At 36.5% G+C, this 18166-nt stretch overlaps 1 protein-coding gene across 2 annotated transcripts in view; it reads left to right on the top strand.

Annotated features, from left to right (window-relative positions):
• SLAIN2 (SLAIN motif family member 2) overlaps window positions 1-18166 on the top strand; it is a 37441-nt gene that overhangs the window by 9733 nt on the left and 9542 nt on the right. The window contains exons 2-7 of one of the 2 annotated variants that reach the window (XM_017803864.1): window positions 302-450; window positions 5119-5283; window positions 6738-6899; window positions 8121-8480; window positions 10528-10665; window positions 15672-15749. In XM_017803864.1, the coding sequence (XP_017659353.1) occupies window positions 302-450; window positions 5119-5283; window positions 6738-6899; window positions 8121-8480; window positions 10528-10665; window positions 15672-15749 (1052 nt within the window). The remainder of the gene's footprint in view (window positions 1-301; window positions 451-5118; window positions 5284-6737; window positions 6900-8120; window positions 8481-10527; window positions 10666-15671; window positions 15750-18166) is intronic. The other variant, XM_017803872.1, reaches the window with a different exon arrangement.

Below are 18166 nucleotides of genomic sequence, written 5' to 3'. Positions count from 1 at the left end.
TACCTAAAGTGTCTGAAAAGGCTTTTTTTTCCCTTGCATATCAGTTGGTATATCCTGGTATAGCAAGATAGGCAGAGCACTCTTTGCCAGAAGTCCTTGAGTAGCCATATGTTATCACTTCTATGCTGTATCCAAAAAAGTTAATTGTAAGCTAAAATTTGTGCTTTCTTTATCTTTTGGGATTGTATTGTAGTATAGATAGAGTATAAAGATAGCATAGTATGTGGTATTTTGTTGCATGCCTGATCTTATGCTCGTTTTGTTTGTCCTCATAGATTATTTTTTCCCCCCTCTTTTCCAGGTTATATACATCTCCAAAGAAGAAACTGACTCCAGGGCAAAAATGTATCAGTCCATTAGTTTGGTGCAGGCAGGTATTGGATTACCCAAGTCCTGACGTTGAATGTGCTAAAAAGTCACTGATCCACAGGCTGGAACAAACAATGTCAGGTGAGTTCCTGCACACTAAAACCACTGGGTTGTATGTATTTACTCTGAAACACAGTCAAAATTAGCTGATAGTTGTGAGATAAGACATTCAGCAGTTACTTGGGTCTTAAGTTTTTATGTTTTACAAGGCGTAACTAATTCGACTCATTTTCTGAACTGTATGAACAAATGAAAAGGCAGCATAGATTGTGGGTCATGATTTCAGTTTTATACTATCTTCATAATTTGGGCAGACGTTTTCAGGAAGAAACAGTGTTTTTAACTTGAAGGTTTTCTTGTCTTATTTTAAAATAGAAGCCTGTATTAAACTATCATAATTTTTAGGTGCTTGACAGCATGTTAACATGGTTTTCTGCTGGATTATCTATTTTATTTCATCTAAGGAAATGGAGGCTTAAGTTTGTGAATACTCTGGGGAGGTAATAGTGATTTCTTTTCCTCCCATCCCCAGTAACTTAAGATCTTGTTACAATCAGATTAAAAAACCCCAAAGTTTATGATTCTTCCTTGATACAAATTGCGTATGAAAGCCTACATTCTCCATCCTTCTATTACCAGCATTTTTTATGTCAGACCAGCAGCAAAATGCTGAAGGACTGATTAGAATTCTCTGTCCATCTGTTTTCTTGATTTATTTTAATTTCTTTATTGGAGCCTATTTTTATTTTTTAAAATATTCTTCTGAGACAACTTACTTTCTTGCTATTAATAGCTGTTCTCTCCCTGTATTTCCGTTTTTTTGCACTCTGCTACGTTTTTAACTGTTATGTTCAGTAGTTAGCAGAACAGCTGGACTTAAGCTAGGAATAAGTGAACACACACAGCTCCAGGAATGTTCCCAACTACCACCTTCTTTACATGGTTATATGTAAACTTTGTGCTGAGTTTGACTGTAACTTTTTTTCCCTTCCTTGGATCCTTTTCTGAAGCAATTCAGTCTTTTTTCTGGTTTGTGCTAAAATTGTTCTTAATAAAATTTGAATCCATTTTTTATTCTTATAACAATCATAGGCATAGTGGTAAAAGTGCCCTCAATATGAGTCACCATTGATCTTCTCCTGTTTCTTGTGCTTTTTTTATGCTGCCTGGACATCTATTAACAATTTTCCTGGACAGTTAACATGATTTGCTACAGGCAAAGGCTGAAATTCTAAGCAAAGAAAAGTACCCAGATCACAGGGATTTACAAATGATGATCCAAGTTTGGGAATTTGAATACTACTGAATATTTAAGACTGGATAGCAGTTGATTGACCTAATTCCTTTCATGGTTTACCTTCTTTTCATTAGTGAGTAGAAGTCTTCCAGAAGTACCACAAATTCTGTTACCCTTAGGGTATATCTTTGATCATTCAAACAATGTCTTTAGGTAACTTCACCTCATTTTTTTCCTTGGACCTGAGAATCTGCCTCTGGCAGTGATACGTGAAAGAATATTACAATTCATCTAAAGTACTAATAGGAGAAAATACTAATGATAGAAGAGATAGGCACTAATATTGCTGGTTGAAGCAGATTGCATGAAAAAATGAATTTGTAACAAAATAGAAAATTGTCCTTTATAGCAGCCAATCTATTACAGATACAGGGTAGCAGGAAGCTCCACTGGAGGAGATGAGTAGTGCTGCTTGTAACCTTGTTTGTGTTTTCTACCCTACAACTTCAGGATTATCTTGTGACTTGCATTTTACATAACACTTATTCCTCATGGACCCATCACTTAACCTTTTACTACCTACTGTGTCAGTTTATCGATTTTGGTTCCAGTCTCTGTGGATAAGGCTTTTTACACTGCTGTTACTTTCTTTCCTAAATCCTTGCTGATGTTTCTTTTGCATTGACTCTTTTTAATGTTGTCAGTTCCTGTTGTTACCTCTTTCTAATTTAATATCTTTTTGCTGTTTCTCTCGTATTTCACATATTCATATTCCATCCTATTTTCCACTGTGTGATAATAAAGGAGGGCAGAGCAGCTCTCAGCTCCAAACTGCTGGGGGCAGTTACTGATGCACAGTGCCTTGTCACTATTTAGCTCAGGTTTACAGTTGCAGAGCAAGTCCTGCTCAGTGTTGGAAGCATGTTCAGACTAGAGGAAACCTTAGGTATATTCTGCACTCAAATTTTCCTATTTTCTACAACAAGAGAGATTTATGACTGTTTTAACAAAATGTTAACTAAAAGGAATTAGATGCTGCATACTGTTTCTGAATGTTATAAAAGAAAATTAGTTAAAATAAAATTGTTGATCATCAACCCTCCCCTTTGGTTTTTTGAGAGCTAATGTGTAATCTTTTGTAAGATAGTGTTTTATCCAATATAGGATCAATTAAATGTTAAAATGAGTTATCTGTCATGCTGATTTTGTCTGACACTCCCAATAAAGACCGCATCTCTATTTGTAAAATAGCAATGTCTTCCTGAGTTACAGAAATCCCTGTTGGAAAACCTTTAGGAGTTCTGGGCCAGAAAAGAGTTTGAATCCAGCTTTTTTTTTTCCTGGGAAAATGCTGAGGAAGGTAGAAGTTTGCATTAGTTAGGATGAAAACTACTGTACATATCAAGGCTCATCACGTACCAGAGCAAACTTTTTATATGTAGCAAAAGTATATTTACTTTCATCTAAAAAAATCTGTGTGATCAAATATTTTGTATCATTATTGGTATGTACAAAGAGCCTGTTTTGAAGGTTATACAGTAATACAATTGTTTTCTGATTCGTGTTAGTATTTTAAAATACTTGTCTATGTAATAAGTACAAAAGAATGTTGTGCAGTCTTACATTTTAGAGGTTTTTTACTGACACTTTGTGCAAGAGATGAAAAGTAAATTATTTTTAGCGTGAGAAAAAAGATTCAGTTGGAATAGATGCTTTAGGATTCCTATGTGAACACCAGAACTTGCTATCAAAGGAGTGGCCTCTTGTAAGTCAACCAGAATACAACGAGTTGTAATTATTGGTTTTGTTAACTGAGCTTTGTAATAAAATGGATATTTCCCTTCTGACACTCAAAATAAAGTGGAGGTACCTCAAGAATACTTGCTAGAATTCACTGAATTCACTAATTGGTGAAATTAATGCATATTGTTTAAAACTTGCAGTGAAAGGTGAAATATAAGCATTCCATCCTCCATCTATAACTGTCTTTTCACTCTAACTGGTTTAGAAAGTACCTTTGCACAAGTTGCAGTTTTAGGAATTTGCTTCAAAGTCAACTTTAATTTCTGCTGGTTTTGCCTCTGCTACATTCTGCCATTGGCTTGGTTGGATGACATGTTTTTTTAGGGCACTACTAAAAACTTACTTAGTGATGCAATCAGCTAAAATACTCTAGATATTTTTAACTTAAATCCACTTTAGTAGGCCAGATGATAGTGCAGCCCCACCGTTGTTTGTACTGGACAGTTGAGGAGGTGTAGCGAGTAAGAACAAAGAAGGTAGGAGGAGCTAAAGCAGCCTTTGCTGCTGAAAGCAGCATTTCATGCAACTTCTTGTAATGTCAAAACAGCAGTGATTTTTAGTAAATAAATTGGAGTTCAATTCCTTTTTTTTTTGTCCACTACTATCCATAGCCTAATTGCTACTGTGCTTATTGAAGCCCATTTTCACTAATAGAAATGTCACACAACATTCTCTAAATAGCTTACTTTCTGTAGCTAGGTGAGCTGCAACTTAATCTAACCTAGATTTACATACCATCAAGTTAGGATCTCTAGCTTTCAGCTTAATGTTTTGTGGTTTAATTTGATCTTTTATACACTCCTGTATAAATATACTTTCAGCAATGAAGGAACTGATTTTTACCAAAAGTGCCAGATTTTCCTTAGGTACCCACTTCCCCTGTTGAAATTCCATTTTCTATTATATTAAAATAAAGTGTAAAACTTCTGAACAAAATAATCAAATAAGTAACTATGCAAATCATACACCTGGCAATTGGGGGAATTGCAGTATCATATGGAAAATGTTCACTAATGGTTAACATTTATCTGAAAGTACTTTAGCATTGAAGTATTTACAATAAATGGCAAAGGAAAGTACCCAATTTAGATCTTATATATGAGGCTGAAGCCTGTGGATAAAAAGTCCAAAGTCATTAGAACAGAAGGGAATAACCCCTACAGTCAATTTGCCTTAGCCTGGTAGGTTCATGGTACCCAGAAATATAAACAGAAGCATTTGCCTGGCTTAATGCTTTTTCATTTTAGCATATGCTTAGGGAAATTTTGTAGGTGGTATTGCTTAGTTCTGTGGAAGTATTGTGTGATCTACACAGGTCTGTGAGTTCTGGAGAACTCGACTTCGTGGTATGCTCTGGTTTGTATGCAATTGTGCATCGGATGTACGTTACTGTAACTTAGCTACCACTGTCCTCCTGCTTCACAGCACCAACACTGGACATCTTGAAGAGATCAGTTGTAGTGATCTTAGATCTGACTGCTATGATGAAAGTACTTATCACTATCTTGTCTTGTCCTCTTCTCCTACTCCTTTCACAATGTGGTTATATCTAGGGGGTGAAGAAGTCAGTTGAAAAATTTCCTGGTGTCTGAAATTTTCTACTTGAACTGTACAGAAATTAAATGACACTGAAGATACCATATAGTATTGTATTAATTTTTCATTGGTTCCTTCAGTATAATTCATCACTTTTCTCCTCTTTCTTACAGCTCTCAAGAGACAGAGTTTGTACAGCAGTCCTTTCAGTGCGGTCAGTTACGCGAGCTCTTATAGTCCAAATACCGGTAGCCCCTACAGCAGTGGTTTTAACTCTCCCTCCTCAACACCAGTGAAATCTGCTTTAGTGAAACAGCTCATACCTCCTGGTACCTCAGGTAAATGTCTGTGTGACTGTGTGTCTAGTCTTTTGCTGTCTTCTTCCTCCTCTTCCTTTGAAAAACATGCTCAGATAGATGACTTTGCATTGAACTAGAGTAAGAAAGAAACCAAAACCTTGTCAGTCTTTTGTAGGATGTTTGCAGTATTTAAGCTTTTTAGGAAAGTCTTTTTTACAGACTTTCTGACATGAGATACTTATTAAAATGTTTTCTTCGGATGTCCACGTGCCAAAAAATCACTGATGTATACTGGCAGTTAGATTAAAACAGAACCTTAGTCCTGTGGAGTCCCAGGGTCAGTAAGTGGCTTTTGGAATTGACTGACATGTAAGTTGCGTGGTAGGTGTTCAAACCTTAGGTGCTGGTAGTTGCAAAGTCTTTGCAGCTACAGTTGCAATAGTTAGTAAACAGTAGGTTTACTGACTGAAACATTTGGTATGTAAAGTATCTATCAGTACTTCTGAGATGTGAACTATAGAATCTAAGAAGATGCATTTTTTAATTAAAGGCATTCCACAAGGCTTTGCAGCTATCAGTATAAACACTAAATTCAGATGATGTTTTCTGCCTTTATTCTACACCGTAGATGTTTTCTGGGCGTGATAAAAATTGATGCCTGGAACATATCACTATTCTGAAGTCATACTGTTGGCTTATTGTATATACTTTAACTAAAGTTAGCTTACAGGGAAGGTGAAAAAAGCACTGCATTGACAATCCAATTCTGTATAGTTCAGTGTGGACTTGTAGAGAAGCCTGCACTGCACCAGAGCCATTACTCAGGTTTTGTCTTCATCTCTCTAACTCTGCTCTGCATTATGTCCTACAATGGTGTGTCTGCCTGGGGAGGACAGAGATGTAACAGGCAATGGGATGTCAGCCAGAAGGCAGAAAACAGGAAGAGTTTTTCCTTGTTCTAGTTTCCATGTTATAGTTTAGCAGAAATGTGTATGTGGAACAGATAGTATTTTCAGATAAACTGTATTTTAAGCATTCCAAACTGAATCAATATTCATTGGACCAGCATGTCCTTACCACTAAGAAAGATCTAGTCCAACTCATGTCTTACAAGGTAGTAAGCAGAGGTGAGAATGAAAGCACAAATGGAACCAGGTATGCAGTTGCTTTTGTTTGTAGAGCTGTGCAAACTTCATAGCAGTTGAAACATGGTATGATAGAACAGACTATATGTCATTAATTTGTTTAGGTACCATTGCAATGATTTTATAAAGTTACCCGTTTTTAGAAGGTAATGGCTAAGCTCTGCTTTTGTAAGTTATATTTTCACCCTAGGTTAGCAATCAAATGTTTCAAATGGTCTGTCAGACTAAATGTCTCAGTAATAATCTGTTTTCAGATTGGTAGTTCTTTTACTGGGAAAGGAAATGCAGCTTCCTTTTTTTTCCTTTCTTTTAAGTAACATTTCCTGTTACTTTATTTTCTTTCCATAGGTCATCTTAAAAGTTCGGGAGATAGAAATCCTCCGCTAAGTCCACAGTCCTCTCTGGACAGTGAATTAAGTGCATCAGAGATGGATGAAGACTCTATTGGGTCTAATTACAAGTTAAATGATGTTACAGATGTGCAAATTTTAGCACGAATGCAGGAAGAAAGTAAGTGGCTTTTTTTCTGAAAACGAAGTGGAGCCATTGGGGTTTTTCCTTGAATAATTCCAGTCACACTTGCTTAGCAGTAACGGAAAAGGGATGTAGATTCTGCTGTGAATGTACAGGTGTAGATGACCCAAGAAAGATGGTTGAGGGCTTAAGCCTCCAGGCTAAGGAAAGGGAGTTGCTGTGCAGAATTGTTCTTTAGGGACAATGGACAAAAAAGGCTGGAGAGTATGAATTTGTAAGATAGAGTATTTGCTAAAAGGAAGGTGGTTAGAATGGACTACTGCCTGTCACCATTTTTCTCAGGAGATATATGCCTTCCTGATGTAATCCAGTCTTGTTGACATCAGTGCTTAAACCATAATTTAAATCACCAAAATGTAAAATCACTATGGCAAAAAATAGTTTTAAAAGCACCTATGTAGATGTCTCTCTTTTATTATAGCTTTAGTTGAGACTGTCTTTTTGTCCCTCTGAGCTTGCAGAAAGTGGTAATAATTTCCGTTGTCTAACAGGGTGGTCTCCTGATTATTGTGCATCCTCATCAGTGAAAAAAAACAAAACCAAAGGCCCAATATATATATTTTTTTATAAATTATGTACGTGTGCTACCCTAATATATTAGATGCACAGAAATACACAAATATATGCAACATTATAACTTTTTAAAGTATGAGATAAAGACAAAAATAAATACTGTTTTCAAATACTGGTTGTACAAATTTTTCTCCTGTCCACCAGTGGATTCTTTTGTGTACTCCTGGGTGTGTGGGCACCACACTTCAGAGACCACTGATCTAACAACTCCAGTTTCTCTGGGGGCAGATTATCATGCTGCTTGTTTGGTTACATTAACTGATATATTGCAAGAGACATTTCATTGTGGCTGCTATAATGGTTATACGATGTCATATGATACCAAAACTAAGGTGTAGCCTGTGTTGCTAGAATCCAGCCTGGGAGAGGAGAGGAACAAGTAAGTACACAATACATCTATACTGATGATTGCTGTACTAGGAAATGGAATGTGCTCACCTACTTATTTCAAGTCGTTATTAGCTGGTAGACAACTTTCTGGTACTAAACTGAATTCATGTAATGCTTCAAATAAAAGGTGAGCCAAATTTGAGTTGAGAACTGCATAGATATTTGTAGGCACTGTCTCTAGTGTGAACCATCTGTGTGCTGGAAGCAAGTAAACAATGTTCTCATTGTTGCCAGGCCTCCGGCAAGAATATGCAGCAACTGCTTCTCGGCGTAGTTCTGGTTCCTCTTGCAATTCTACAAGGCGAGGCACGTTCAGCGACCAGGAGCTTGATGCGCAGAGCTTAGAAGATGAGGAAGATGGCACACATCACACAGTGCACCCTGCTGTTAGCAGGTTCTCACCATCACCTCGCAGTTCTCCCTGGCCTTCACCAAAACAATCTCCAAGAAATTCACCTCGCTCCCGCTCACCTGCTCGAAGCATAGAGTACAGTCGAGCGTCACCACAACCTATGATTAGCCGTTTACAGCAACCTCGTCTTTCACTTCAAGGCCATCCTACAGACTTACAGACTAGTAATGTCAAAAGTGAAGGTAAAAAACTGTCTCAAAGTTGTTACACAAGTAGTTTGGATAGTGTGCAGTACTAAAGCTATATGCCTGTGTAACATCATGGTTTAATCGCTGAATTGTTGAAGAAAAAGCAGAGCAAACAAAGCATCAGTTCTGCTGGGGAACCCGTATAGTCAGATGATTTGACAGACTTATATTTATTTTAGATGTTACCCAGTCACTGAATATAATTGAGTTTCATGGTGACCAAGGTCTATCTTTGGCAGGCAAATGCACAAAAATAAAGCAAGGAAACTATCATTGACCACTATGGTTAGGCCTTGCAGATGACAGAACAAAATGCAGAGGAAAGTAACTGTGGTCAGATAAGGATAACGTGGCAATTTATGCGTGCTTGTAGCCTGTGAGACAGCTGAATGCTTTCTTCTGGCAGCACAGGACTCTCAACTCTTTGACAATGAACGTGGCCTTAAAAAATATTAGTACTTAACTCATGCATTTGTAGGATATTTTAGATATCTCAAAGCTGTGTAAACTGCTGCATGAAAAAAAATAAAGCTTGCAGTAAACTCAGTGTACTTATACTATATTGGCATAGAACAAAATAATGTAATCCTGATAGGATTTTTCTTGAATGTACTTTTTCCTGGTAGCAATCTGGCAGAAACTCGTTTAACTGGGCTGAAATTTTGCAAGCATATTCCCATTTCAGCAAGCGTAGTTTTTATCTGGCAAATAAAATGTTAAATTTAGAAAGGATATACATACAGATAGTAAGAATTCCCCTTATTAGTAATAGTGGCTTGGGGAAATTTTAGGTATTCACAGCGCAAAAGGTAATCAATTATATTGTGATTACCTGTTGAGAATTCTTTTCCCATTCTTTTCTGGGATTTTATGAAAGTCGTAATGCATGCTAAATGAGCTGCAACAGAAATATCCCATGAGAGGCAAGGTACCAAAAGCTGGTATCCCACATGCCAGAAGGATCAAAATAGAGTGTGTGATCATGTGTTTCTGAAACACTTCCAAGGAATTCTTTTGCGGTGATTTTTGTGCAGCTGAATGTTGCTTGGATGTTCGGAGTTGATACAGCAGCAGCCAAAAAAAGTTGTTCAGGTTTTCTTTTTTTTTGGCTAGAATGTTTGGAGGGAAAGTTGGTTGACAGGGTTCAATAGTGTACCCAACTGCAGTGCAAATTGCTAAGTGCCGAAAGTACACTTGTAGGAATATTCAGCTGATGAAGATTTAGTTTTGTTTTCATCTTTAGTGCTTGTGCATGGTTAACATACTTCTTCCCTGCATCCCTCTGCAGAATCAGGTTGGCCACTCATCCTATCAAGGCATCTGCAGTCGTCTATCCAAAGTATGTCATCAACCCAGCTCTGCATGGGTTGGAGAAACACAGAATGTCATTAGACTTGAGAAATATTTAATGGCATCTTTTTGTATTCTGCGAGCAGTGGTACAAATGTTAGTAGGCCCTTGAAGAATCAGTATTAGCTGAGTAGATAGTCAAGTCATATGTGAAAGATGAAGCATAACTGGACAGTTCAATAATTTTGAATGCTGTGTATGAAGAGGTTCTTTCCAAGTGGGTGGCTGATTTTTGTTGTATAATGGGCTGATGTGGGACTAGTCAGTCTCAAAAATTTACTCAAATACCTATGTTTTTACTCTTCAGGCAAGCATTCTGTTATAAACAGGTAAATAATTCAAAAATTGTGTAAAACTGCAAATTAGGTTTGTCTATCCAGTTTTCATAATAGTACAACAAAACTCAGAGAATCATAATCCAGTTATGTTTCAACTTCAAAACACAATATGCTTGACTTTTTTCACCACAGGTGAAAAATGTACATTCTTGCTTTTTTAGATGGATAAATATTCTGTATGTGATAGATCTGAGAAGAATTAATGTAACAAAATATGCTTTTAAATCACGGTGTAGTTTTATGTGGCTAACATTTTGCATCAGTGAGATTTGGGGTTCAGCTACAGATTCACAACCTGACCTTTGTCCAGCATCACATGACATGTTGTGGTATCTTTGTATTATTTTGTACAGAAAAACTAAGGCGTAGTCTTCCAAACCTGTCCAGGACATCTAACATCCAAGCTGAGTCTGTGAAAAACAGCAGAAGTGACTCAAACTTTCAAGTGCCAAATGGAGGAATACCTCGCATTCAACCTCAAGCCTCAGCCAGTAAGTACCTTTAGTGCCAATTCAATGTAAATTTCAGAATTAAGTGATGGTACTCAGCTGTCTTCCAGTTTCATGGCAAAATGAAACATTGCATGCCACACTGGAGATGCTAGTCCTGATTTTTAATCAGACCTGTGTGAATCTGCTTTTTTGGTACACAAAATCTGGTACTCATTATATTAAAAAAGTCTGATTTCTTATTAAAGTGTCATTCATTCATAGTTTCCTAAAAATATATACAGAAGTAATATAAAGAGTATAAATACAGTATTTGGACATTTCAGAAACTTTTTTTTTACTAGGCTCTGAAAAAACACCTGTATGATATTTATATATATATTTTTTTAACTGTTAAAACCTGATCTTAAAATGTTAATTTAAGTTTAACCCGTCTGCAGTTTCTTTTCTTCTTTCCTTTTTTTTTTTTTTTTTGGCACCTGGAAATTATATATCCAGTTCCTGATTTTATTTACTTTCTAAAATGTCAATTACTTCCTAGAAAAGGTTTGGATGAACCTGTGTCCCATGAAACAAATTGGCCCATTGCTGGACTACTGTCTGCTATTTTGTCCAAAAGTGAACTGCTGATACGAGAATGCTGCTAATCTCACAAGTCTCTTAAAAATAGTGACCTTAAAGAAGCCAAAGCAAATGAAACTTAAATATTCAGTGTTTCTTTATATGCCAATATTGCCAGTTCCTGTTGTTTAAATGTTTACTGACCATTTTATTTTAAAACAAGTTTCTGAATTTAATAACCTTATGTGACATTTTAAAGGGAAGAACATAATATGAATATTATTATGTGAAAAGCCTTGAACTATAAAAGTTCTTTGATAAAAGTTCATCAGTAATCTAAATATTTGATGGGAAATGTAAAATAATATTTGTGAATTAAAGTAGAGAGTTTTTTTAACCCAACAAACAATGGAGGCATACTGGTAAACCTAGTTGGGTCTCCTTAAAACTTTCAAAACAGTGTGTTGATGCTGCCAAATACAGTTAAGTACGGAATATGGAATACAGACCATGCCAAATACTGCATGATTTTTGTCTCTGTAGTGACTCAGACCAGATGTAAGGTTGTGTGGACAGTTAGTCCCAGGTACGTGATACTTCCTGTAGTCAAAAAAAGTTAGTGTGACTTTATGATTGTTCATATAGATTACTACAGCCTCCTTTTACCTTGTCCTCCTTCTTCCACCAGAAGGTGGGATTTCCAACTGAAAGGGCATGTGTGTAGTTAAAAAGCAGGAGTGTTACCTGTTACTCAGGCTTATCAAACTGTAAAGTATTCAGAGCAGTTGGACAGTAGCTCTCCAGCTGTGCTATTTCTGTGATAGGAAGAATAATCAAAACGACCTGAAAGAAAATGAAGGAAAATTATTTGTAGTAAAAATCTGTACAGATTTTATTTGGTGTTTTAAAATAGAGTGAATTGGGAAGGGAAGAGCCCAGAGGTCAACTTAGTTAGCTAGAAGGCTATTTCCAGAATGAAAAGTATATTCATGGTGAAACTCTATGGATAGATCAGACAACAGAAGTCTCAATAGTCAATATTTAGTCAATTACTTCATTGTAGGAACCAAAGTGGTGTGACTATGGTTATATGTTCTTTTTTTTTTTTTCCAACTTGTGGATGCATTAAGAATCACAGAAATTATTAGGCAAATTTGCTTGCCTTTCATGGAATATTTCCCCAAATGTGAACCGCTCTAGACCAACTTACATTTAAATGTAAGTTAAGTATCATTAATGAAGGCCAGATTTCTAGCTTTTACAGTTTCCCTGCTCTTACAGATGTTTGTCAGAGTCTTGCTATTGACAATCGTAAAACGGTTTGTGTATGAAGTCAATGAGTAAGTATCTTTGCTTAGTCTGGATTAAAAAATTTTCTGCAAAAATGTACATTGTATAAAAATTTCCAGAATTGTGTCCTTTTTATTGTATACTTTTTGTTTTATTTGGTTTGTATTTTGTCACTTTGCACAAAGCACTGTTAAATTGCAGCAAATTTTTGTTTTCCCTTGGCATTGATTTCTGGGTCTTGGGATTTCAAGCTTCCTCATACACCTGCTAGTTTTGCATGAGCTTACCTTTGCAAGGACGCTGGCTTGCCACCCAAAGTCACTACTTTTCTCCTTGTTGAGGATTTGCGGTTCATAATTTACTTGCACATGTGCTGTGGCTGCAATACTGAACTTGCTATGGTTGCTGGCATTCAAAAATGAGCTAGGAATCCAGTAAGTTTCTGAAAAGATAATTCCTCTTATGGTTATATAGGCAAATTGAACACACTTGCTTACACAGAAGAGGGAAGACGTATAATATGTTTAGAAGTACAACTGTAAAACATGAAAACATTTGACATTTAAAGTTTTAGGTGCAATGCAGTGAACAAACCAAATTATTCTTGAAAAGAGATTGAGTGAATGAAATAACAGTCATAACAATTAGAATGTTCATTTACATCTGATTCTCCATGCCATTATGCAGGAGTACTTTTTTATATGAAAGTCAGTAAATATTTCACATTAAAACCCTGGAAGATACAGTAATACTTGTGTCATGTTCCCCGAGGAATAGGAATTGTCTAAAGTGTTAGTGATGGGAAGTCTCTGTACTTGGGTCCTGCACCACATAGATTGTGCAAAGCTGTAGACTTTGTAGGATGGCTTCCATGTAGGAGCTGCCTGCTTTCTAGTGGATTGTGTGACGCTTTTGTACTTAGTGGCACTGTGAGCACATGGATTTTAAATCTTTAAGCAGAGATAAATACAATACTTTCTCAAAGAGCTGTAGGTTGTTCAAACTATCAATAAAGTGACAGTCTGCTTGCCAAGATCCAACTGCTTGGCATTGTTCAGAGCAAAAGGAGGAAGAGTAAGTTTCGAGGAAACTAACTATTCTAGTTCGGCTGATCAGAAGTAAAAGTAACCACTTGTATTTCAGTGCACACCATTTGTGACAGGTACTGCCACAGCATACAGAGCACTTCAAGTGCAGCAAATGGTGTGGATAAGTGTGCTTATCCACATGCTTATCTCAAACTGCATGTTTCCTCAGCATTGTTCAAAGTGTACTGCCTAAGTTTTTTGCACTGTGGTTCGGTGCACAGAAATGTTTAGTTATTGAGTGTCTGTTTCATGGAGTCTCCATTGAGAAGGAAGGAATTTGATATATATGTATTTAAAATTCTTTCCATATCATCCCACATCTCTGACTTGCAAGAAATGTGAATAATGATGGGGGAAGAAAGTGCCATGTGTGGTAGCATATTTAAATCTGAGTGAATTAGGGCAAAACAAATTCAAAATAAGAAGGAAGGAGCTGTTCTTCATTTTGTGTGGTAAAACAAAAACACTGATTCAGTAAAAAATGGTATAGTGGAATACTTGAGGACTGAAATACTCTGGCCACTGGTCTGCCTCAGTACATTTCTAGGAACTGTGCTCATTTTTTAAGGTCTTACTGTCCTTTATTGGCTGTGGACGGGTATACCTTAAAAAAAGTTTATTGGAAGACCTTATGCCAGAAGTTGAATCAGAATTGCATATTGCCACATGCTGTTTTGTATTAGATTCTAGTTGGTAGAAGGAATAAGGCTTTTATTGTTAATATGCACAGACAGCATTTTACTGTGTTTATGAACACTTTAATTCCTCTTTGCTGTTTGTTGAAAATGACAGTGTTAGTTAGTTATTAAGACTGAACTGAATAGACCCCCTAGTCATATTTTCAGCACGATGTTGAAACACATGATGAACTTCTTTTATAGTTCTTAAAATACTGTGAAGTTTGCACTAACTGAAGGGTAGGAAAAGTGATGGCAATTATTATATGCTATTAAGTTTAGAAAAGGATTAACTAATGTTATTAGGATTCTAATTGTCCTTCTCCTACCTTCTTTATTGTGATATTCACGAACTGGTGATAGGATTACTGAGCTTCCTTACTCAGGGTCAGGATCTTTATGCATAGCTGTTCCCCCATCTTTCTTCCTTCTCACTATGGAAATAAGCCTTGCTAGTGCAATCAGTTTTATGCTAGTATAAAACTCCATACATTGAGGTGAGCAGAGATGTTAATTCACACATCATGTTACAAAGACTGTCTGAAGGCAAAGCTTTATTTCATTGACTGCTTTCTTCCTTCCCCCCTTAAATATGCTGTGGTGAAAATACAGAGTCAATGCATTCCTTTTGGCAATAGGTAATTCTCTCCATGCCAAGACTCTGCAGCTTTTGGAACGCTGGCTTCTCTCTTGGTAACTGGTAGGTAGTGAGGTCATTTCAAGGCAATACCAGCCCTTGAATGTTACTAGAGAAAAGGCAGGACACAGGAGCAAAGAAGCAATAAAAAATAGTTTCCATCATGTTGTGTACATGCTGGCAGCTGATAATTCTTAGCATTAAGTCTTCATTTTAAGTTTGAGTCCTCTTGCATACCCTTTTGAAGAGGGGAAAAAAGACATCTGGCTTACGTCTCCATAACTGGAAAACACAATTTGTTTATATGATGATCATATTAGACAAAGATTTATGCCTTTCTTTAGTGTTAATATATTTTTGAAAACACTATTAAAATGAAAAGTTTAGTCTTACTAGGTCAAATATGACAGTTTAATTTTCATCTTTGTATCTAATCTTGCACTCATATTGCTGTAGCATGTTTGCTAGGTGGCTTGTTCTCCCTTTGGTGTATTAATTTTTTTTTATTATTTTTTTTTTGCATTTCTGGGCTTTTTGCCCTGCAAGAAGCTTTACTCTTACTGAATCTGCGCATTTTGCACTGCAAAATTTCTGACACACTCCTCTGTAACTTTTCGTCATTAAGAGCAAGAACCATTCACAAAACCCCATCACTTCCAGAGTCATAACTGCTTTTTGAGTGTTTAACTCACTCTGTTCCTTGATGCTTCACAAGTGGATGCAATTCTGAAACTTCCAGTAAACTTAGTTTCCATATCTTCTTAGACAAATATAACACTTCTTGTCTTTCAACAGCTCTGCAAAGGCAGAAAAATTTGCCTCGTGCTGCCTTCAAAACCAAACAGTTTCTTCAAACTCCATCTGCAAAAGGAGGTAATTAACTTACAACCTCTTATCAAGCTCCATCAAATCTCAGATAATTGTTCACCTGCATTAAATCTCACATGTGCTAGATTAATAAAATTGCTGTTGCATGTCGAGATTAACCAAGTGGTCCTTGCTATACAAAAGTTAACTTTTTGGTCTAAATATTAAAAATAAACTCCGCATCATATAGGAGATTGTATTTTGAGATAAAAATCCAAGGATTTATGACTTTCTAGCATTAATCAGGAAATCTGTATTAGAAAAGTACACTCCTAAATCCATATTCATTAGGCCTGTATTTGGATAGGAAGTTTTTTAATTGCAAAATACAGTTTTTTAAAGCAAAAGTGGTAAAAATATACATACTTTGTGCTAAAACCAAAACCTAACAAGTTTATCCTTGAAAAGATGAGCACAGAATATCAACTTGTTTTGTGTGTGCTTCTGGTTTCTCTTTTCCTCACAAAACTGGAAGGTTAACCCCAAGGTACAGTAATTAGATTTCTTTTTTTTTTCTCAAGGAATTAGAGACTTTTGTATATAATATTCCAGTTTCCTAATGGCTGAACTTGCCTTTTTTTTTTTGAAAAGAAAATGGAATATATTGAGTCTCTAATCCAATTAGACAAGTTTTATCTGATTTTTAATCAACTCTGGCAGCCTTTTATGTGACACTGCCTCAGTTTCACAATTAAGAGAAAATAATTGATTTTGGTTTTAAGCATGGTCTGTTGTCTATTACAGTTTAGAAGATCTCATTTTAAGGATCATATTTCACTTGAGACTAATTCATAAGCCCTCTGGATGCTAGAATCCTTTAAGCACTGTAAGAGTCATTTGTGCAGACATGAGGGTGACTGACAGAATGTACGTGTTCCTCTCGGTGGTGTAACAATGCTGACTTCTTTGAGTCACCTTCATTCCATGCAGAAACTTTTAGTGAAGTACGACTGTGAAACAGATTCATATGGATTAATAGGAAGTCTCTACGTTTTTCCTAATACTTCATACCAAATAAAGAAAAGTTCTCACAGTGTTCTCCTTTGGCATAAGCCCACCATCTCGATTCCTCTGCAAAGCTGTCTTGCTTTCTTTCCGGCTGGCTATGCCTTCTTCTGGATGTCTGGAACACTCATTAGGTCAATGGTCTAGTCTGAAGCTGTGGGAATGTACAGAAAATTAACTATTTGTAAAAATTTGTTAACCGTAGAGAATGAGGAACAGAGCGTGCTGCACTGCCAGTTATGTATTCCAGTTAATAGCTGCTGTCGTTCCTTACTGCACATGAGGACCCTTTCAGTTATTTGCCTTCTGCCCTTTCAGTTATTTGCTGTTTTGTAGTCCTTGATGTATTGATTTTCTTTCTTTCATCTGAGATCCTCATGAGTATAGAATTATTTAGCAGTAATGAAGCAAGACTTTTGTCTCAGAAGAATGAACAGCTGAGCAACAATTGATTTTAGTTTCTTAAAATACTGTTTATTACCTAGCTTGACACCTTTCACACAGACATTGGCTTTTTTTTACCACTTTGTGTAAAAGAATTCAAAATACATTCAAATAACTAACTCTTACCTCACAGTATTTGCTAAAGCTTATACAGCAGTCCAGTATCAATCAGATCATAGAATCACAGAGCACTTTGGGTCATCTAATCAAACCACCTCCACCTTCAGTGAGCAGGAACATCTTCAACTAGACCAGGTTGTTCAAAGCCCTATCCAGCCTGGCCTTGGAACACTTGAAAGGATGGGGCAGCCACCACCTCTCTGGGCAACCTGTTCCCATGCCTCAGCATCCCCACAGAAAATAATTTCTTCCTTTATATATATGTAAATCTATACTGTTTTAGTTTATTACCCCTTATCCTATTTCTACAGGCCCTGCTAAAAAAATCTGTCCTCATTTTTCTTTTAAGTCCCCTTCAAGTACTGAAAGGCCAAAATAAGGTCTCCCCAGAACCTTCTCCAGGCTGAACACCCCTGAACTCTCTCAGCCTTTCTTCACTGGAGAGGTGCTCATCCATTTTCTGTACCTGCTCCCATCAGGTCCACATCTTTCCTGTACTGAGATGACAGATCAATCTATTGATTCCCATAGTTTTACCTCATCTGTTCTTTCATGTTGGTCTGAATCATCTCATTGTGGTGATTGTGATTTAGAATTAAGAATTAGTTTAATCTGTTTTCAAGTCAGTGTGCAGCAGCTGGCCTTGGAGTGCAAGTCACATAAGTTTGTAGCTTCAGAGCATCCTACTTTCCCACATGGAGATCTTGTGCTCCCTGCCCACAATCCAGGACAGAATCCAGAGAGAGTAGGAAATCTAAATGTCATGACTGCACAGTGCCTTTTTCTCTTTTTCTTTCTTTCTCTTTTTTTTTTTTTTTTTTTTTTTTTTTTTTTTTTTTTTTTTTTTTTTTTTT

This window comes from Lepidothrix coronata, unplaced genomic scaffold, assembly GCF_001604755.1.
Source record: "Lepidothrix coronata isolate B3197 unplaced genomic scaffold, Lepidothrix_coronata-1.0 Scaffold0, whole genome shotgun sequence".
NCBI classification, from domain to species: Eukaryota; Metazoa; Chordata; class Aves; order Passeriformes; family Pipridae; genus Lepidothrix; species Lepidothrix coronata.
Note: the sequence above shows the minus strand (reverse complement) of the source record. Positions and strands in the feature narration are given on the sequence as shown.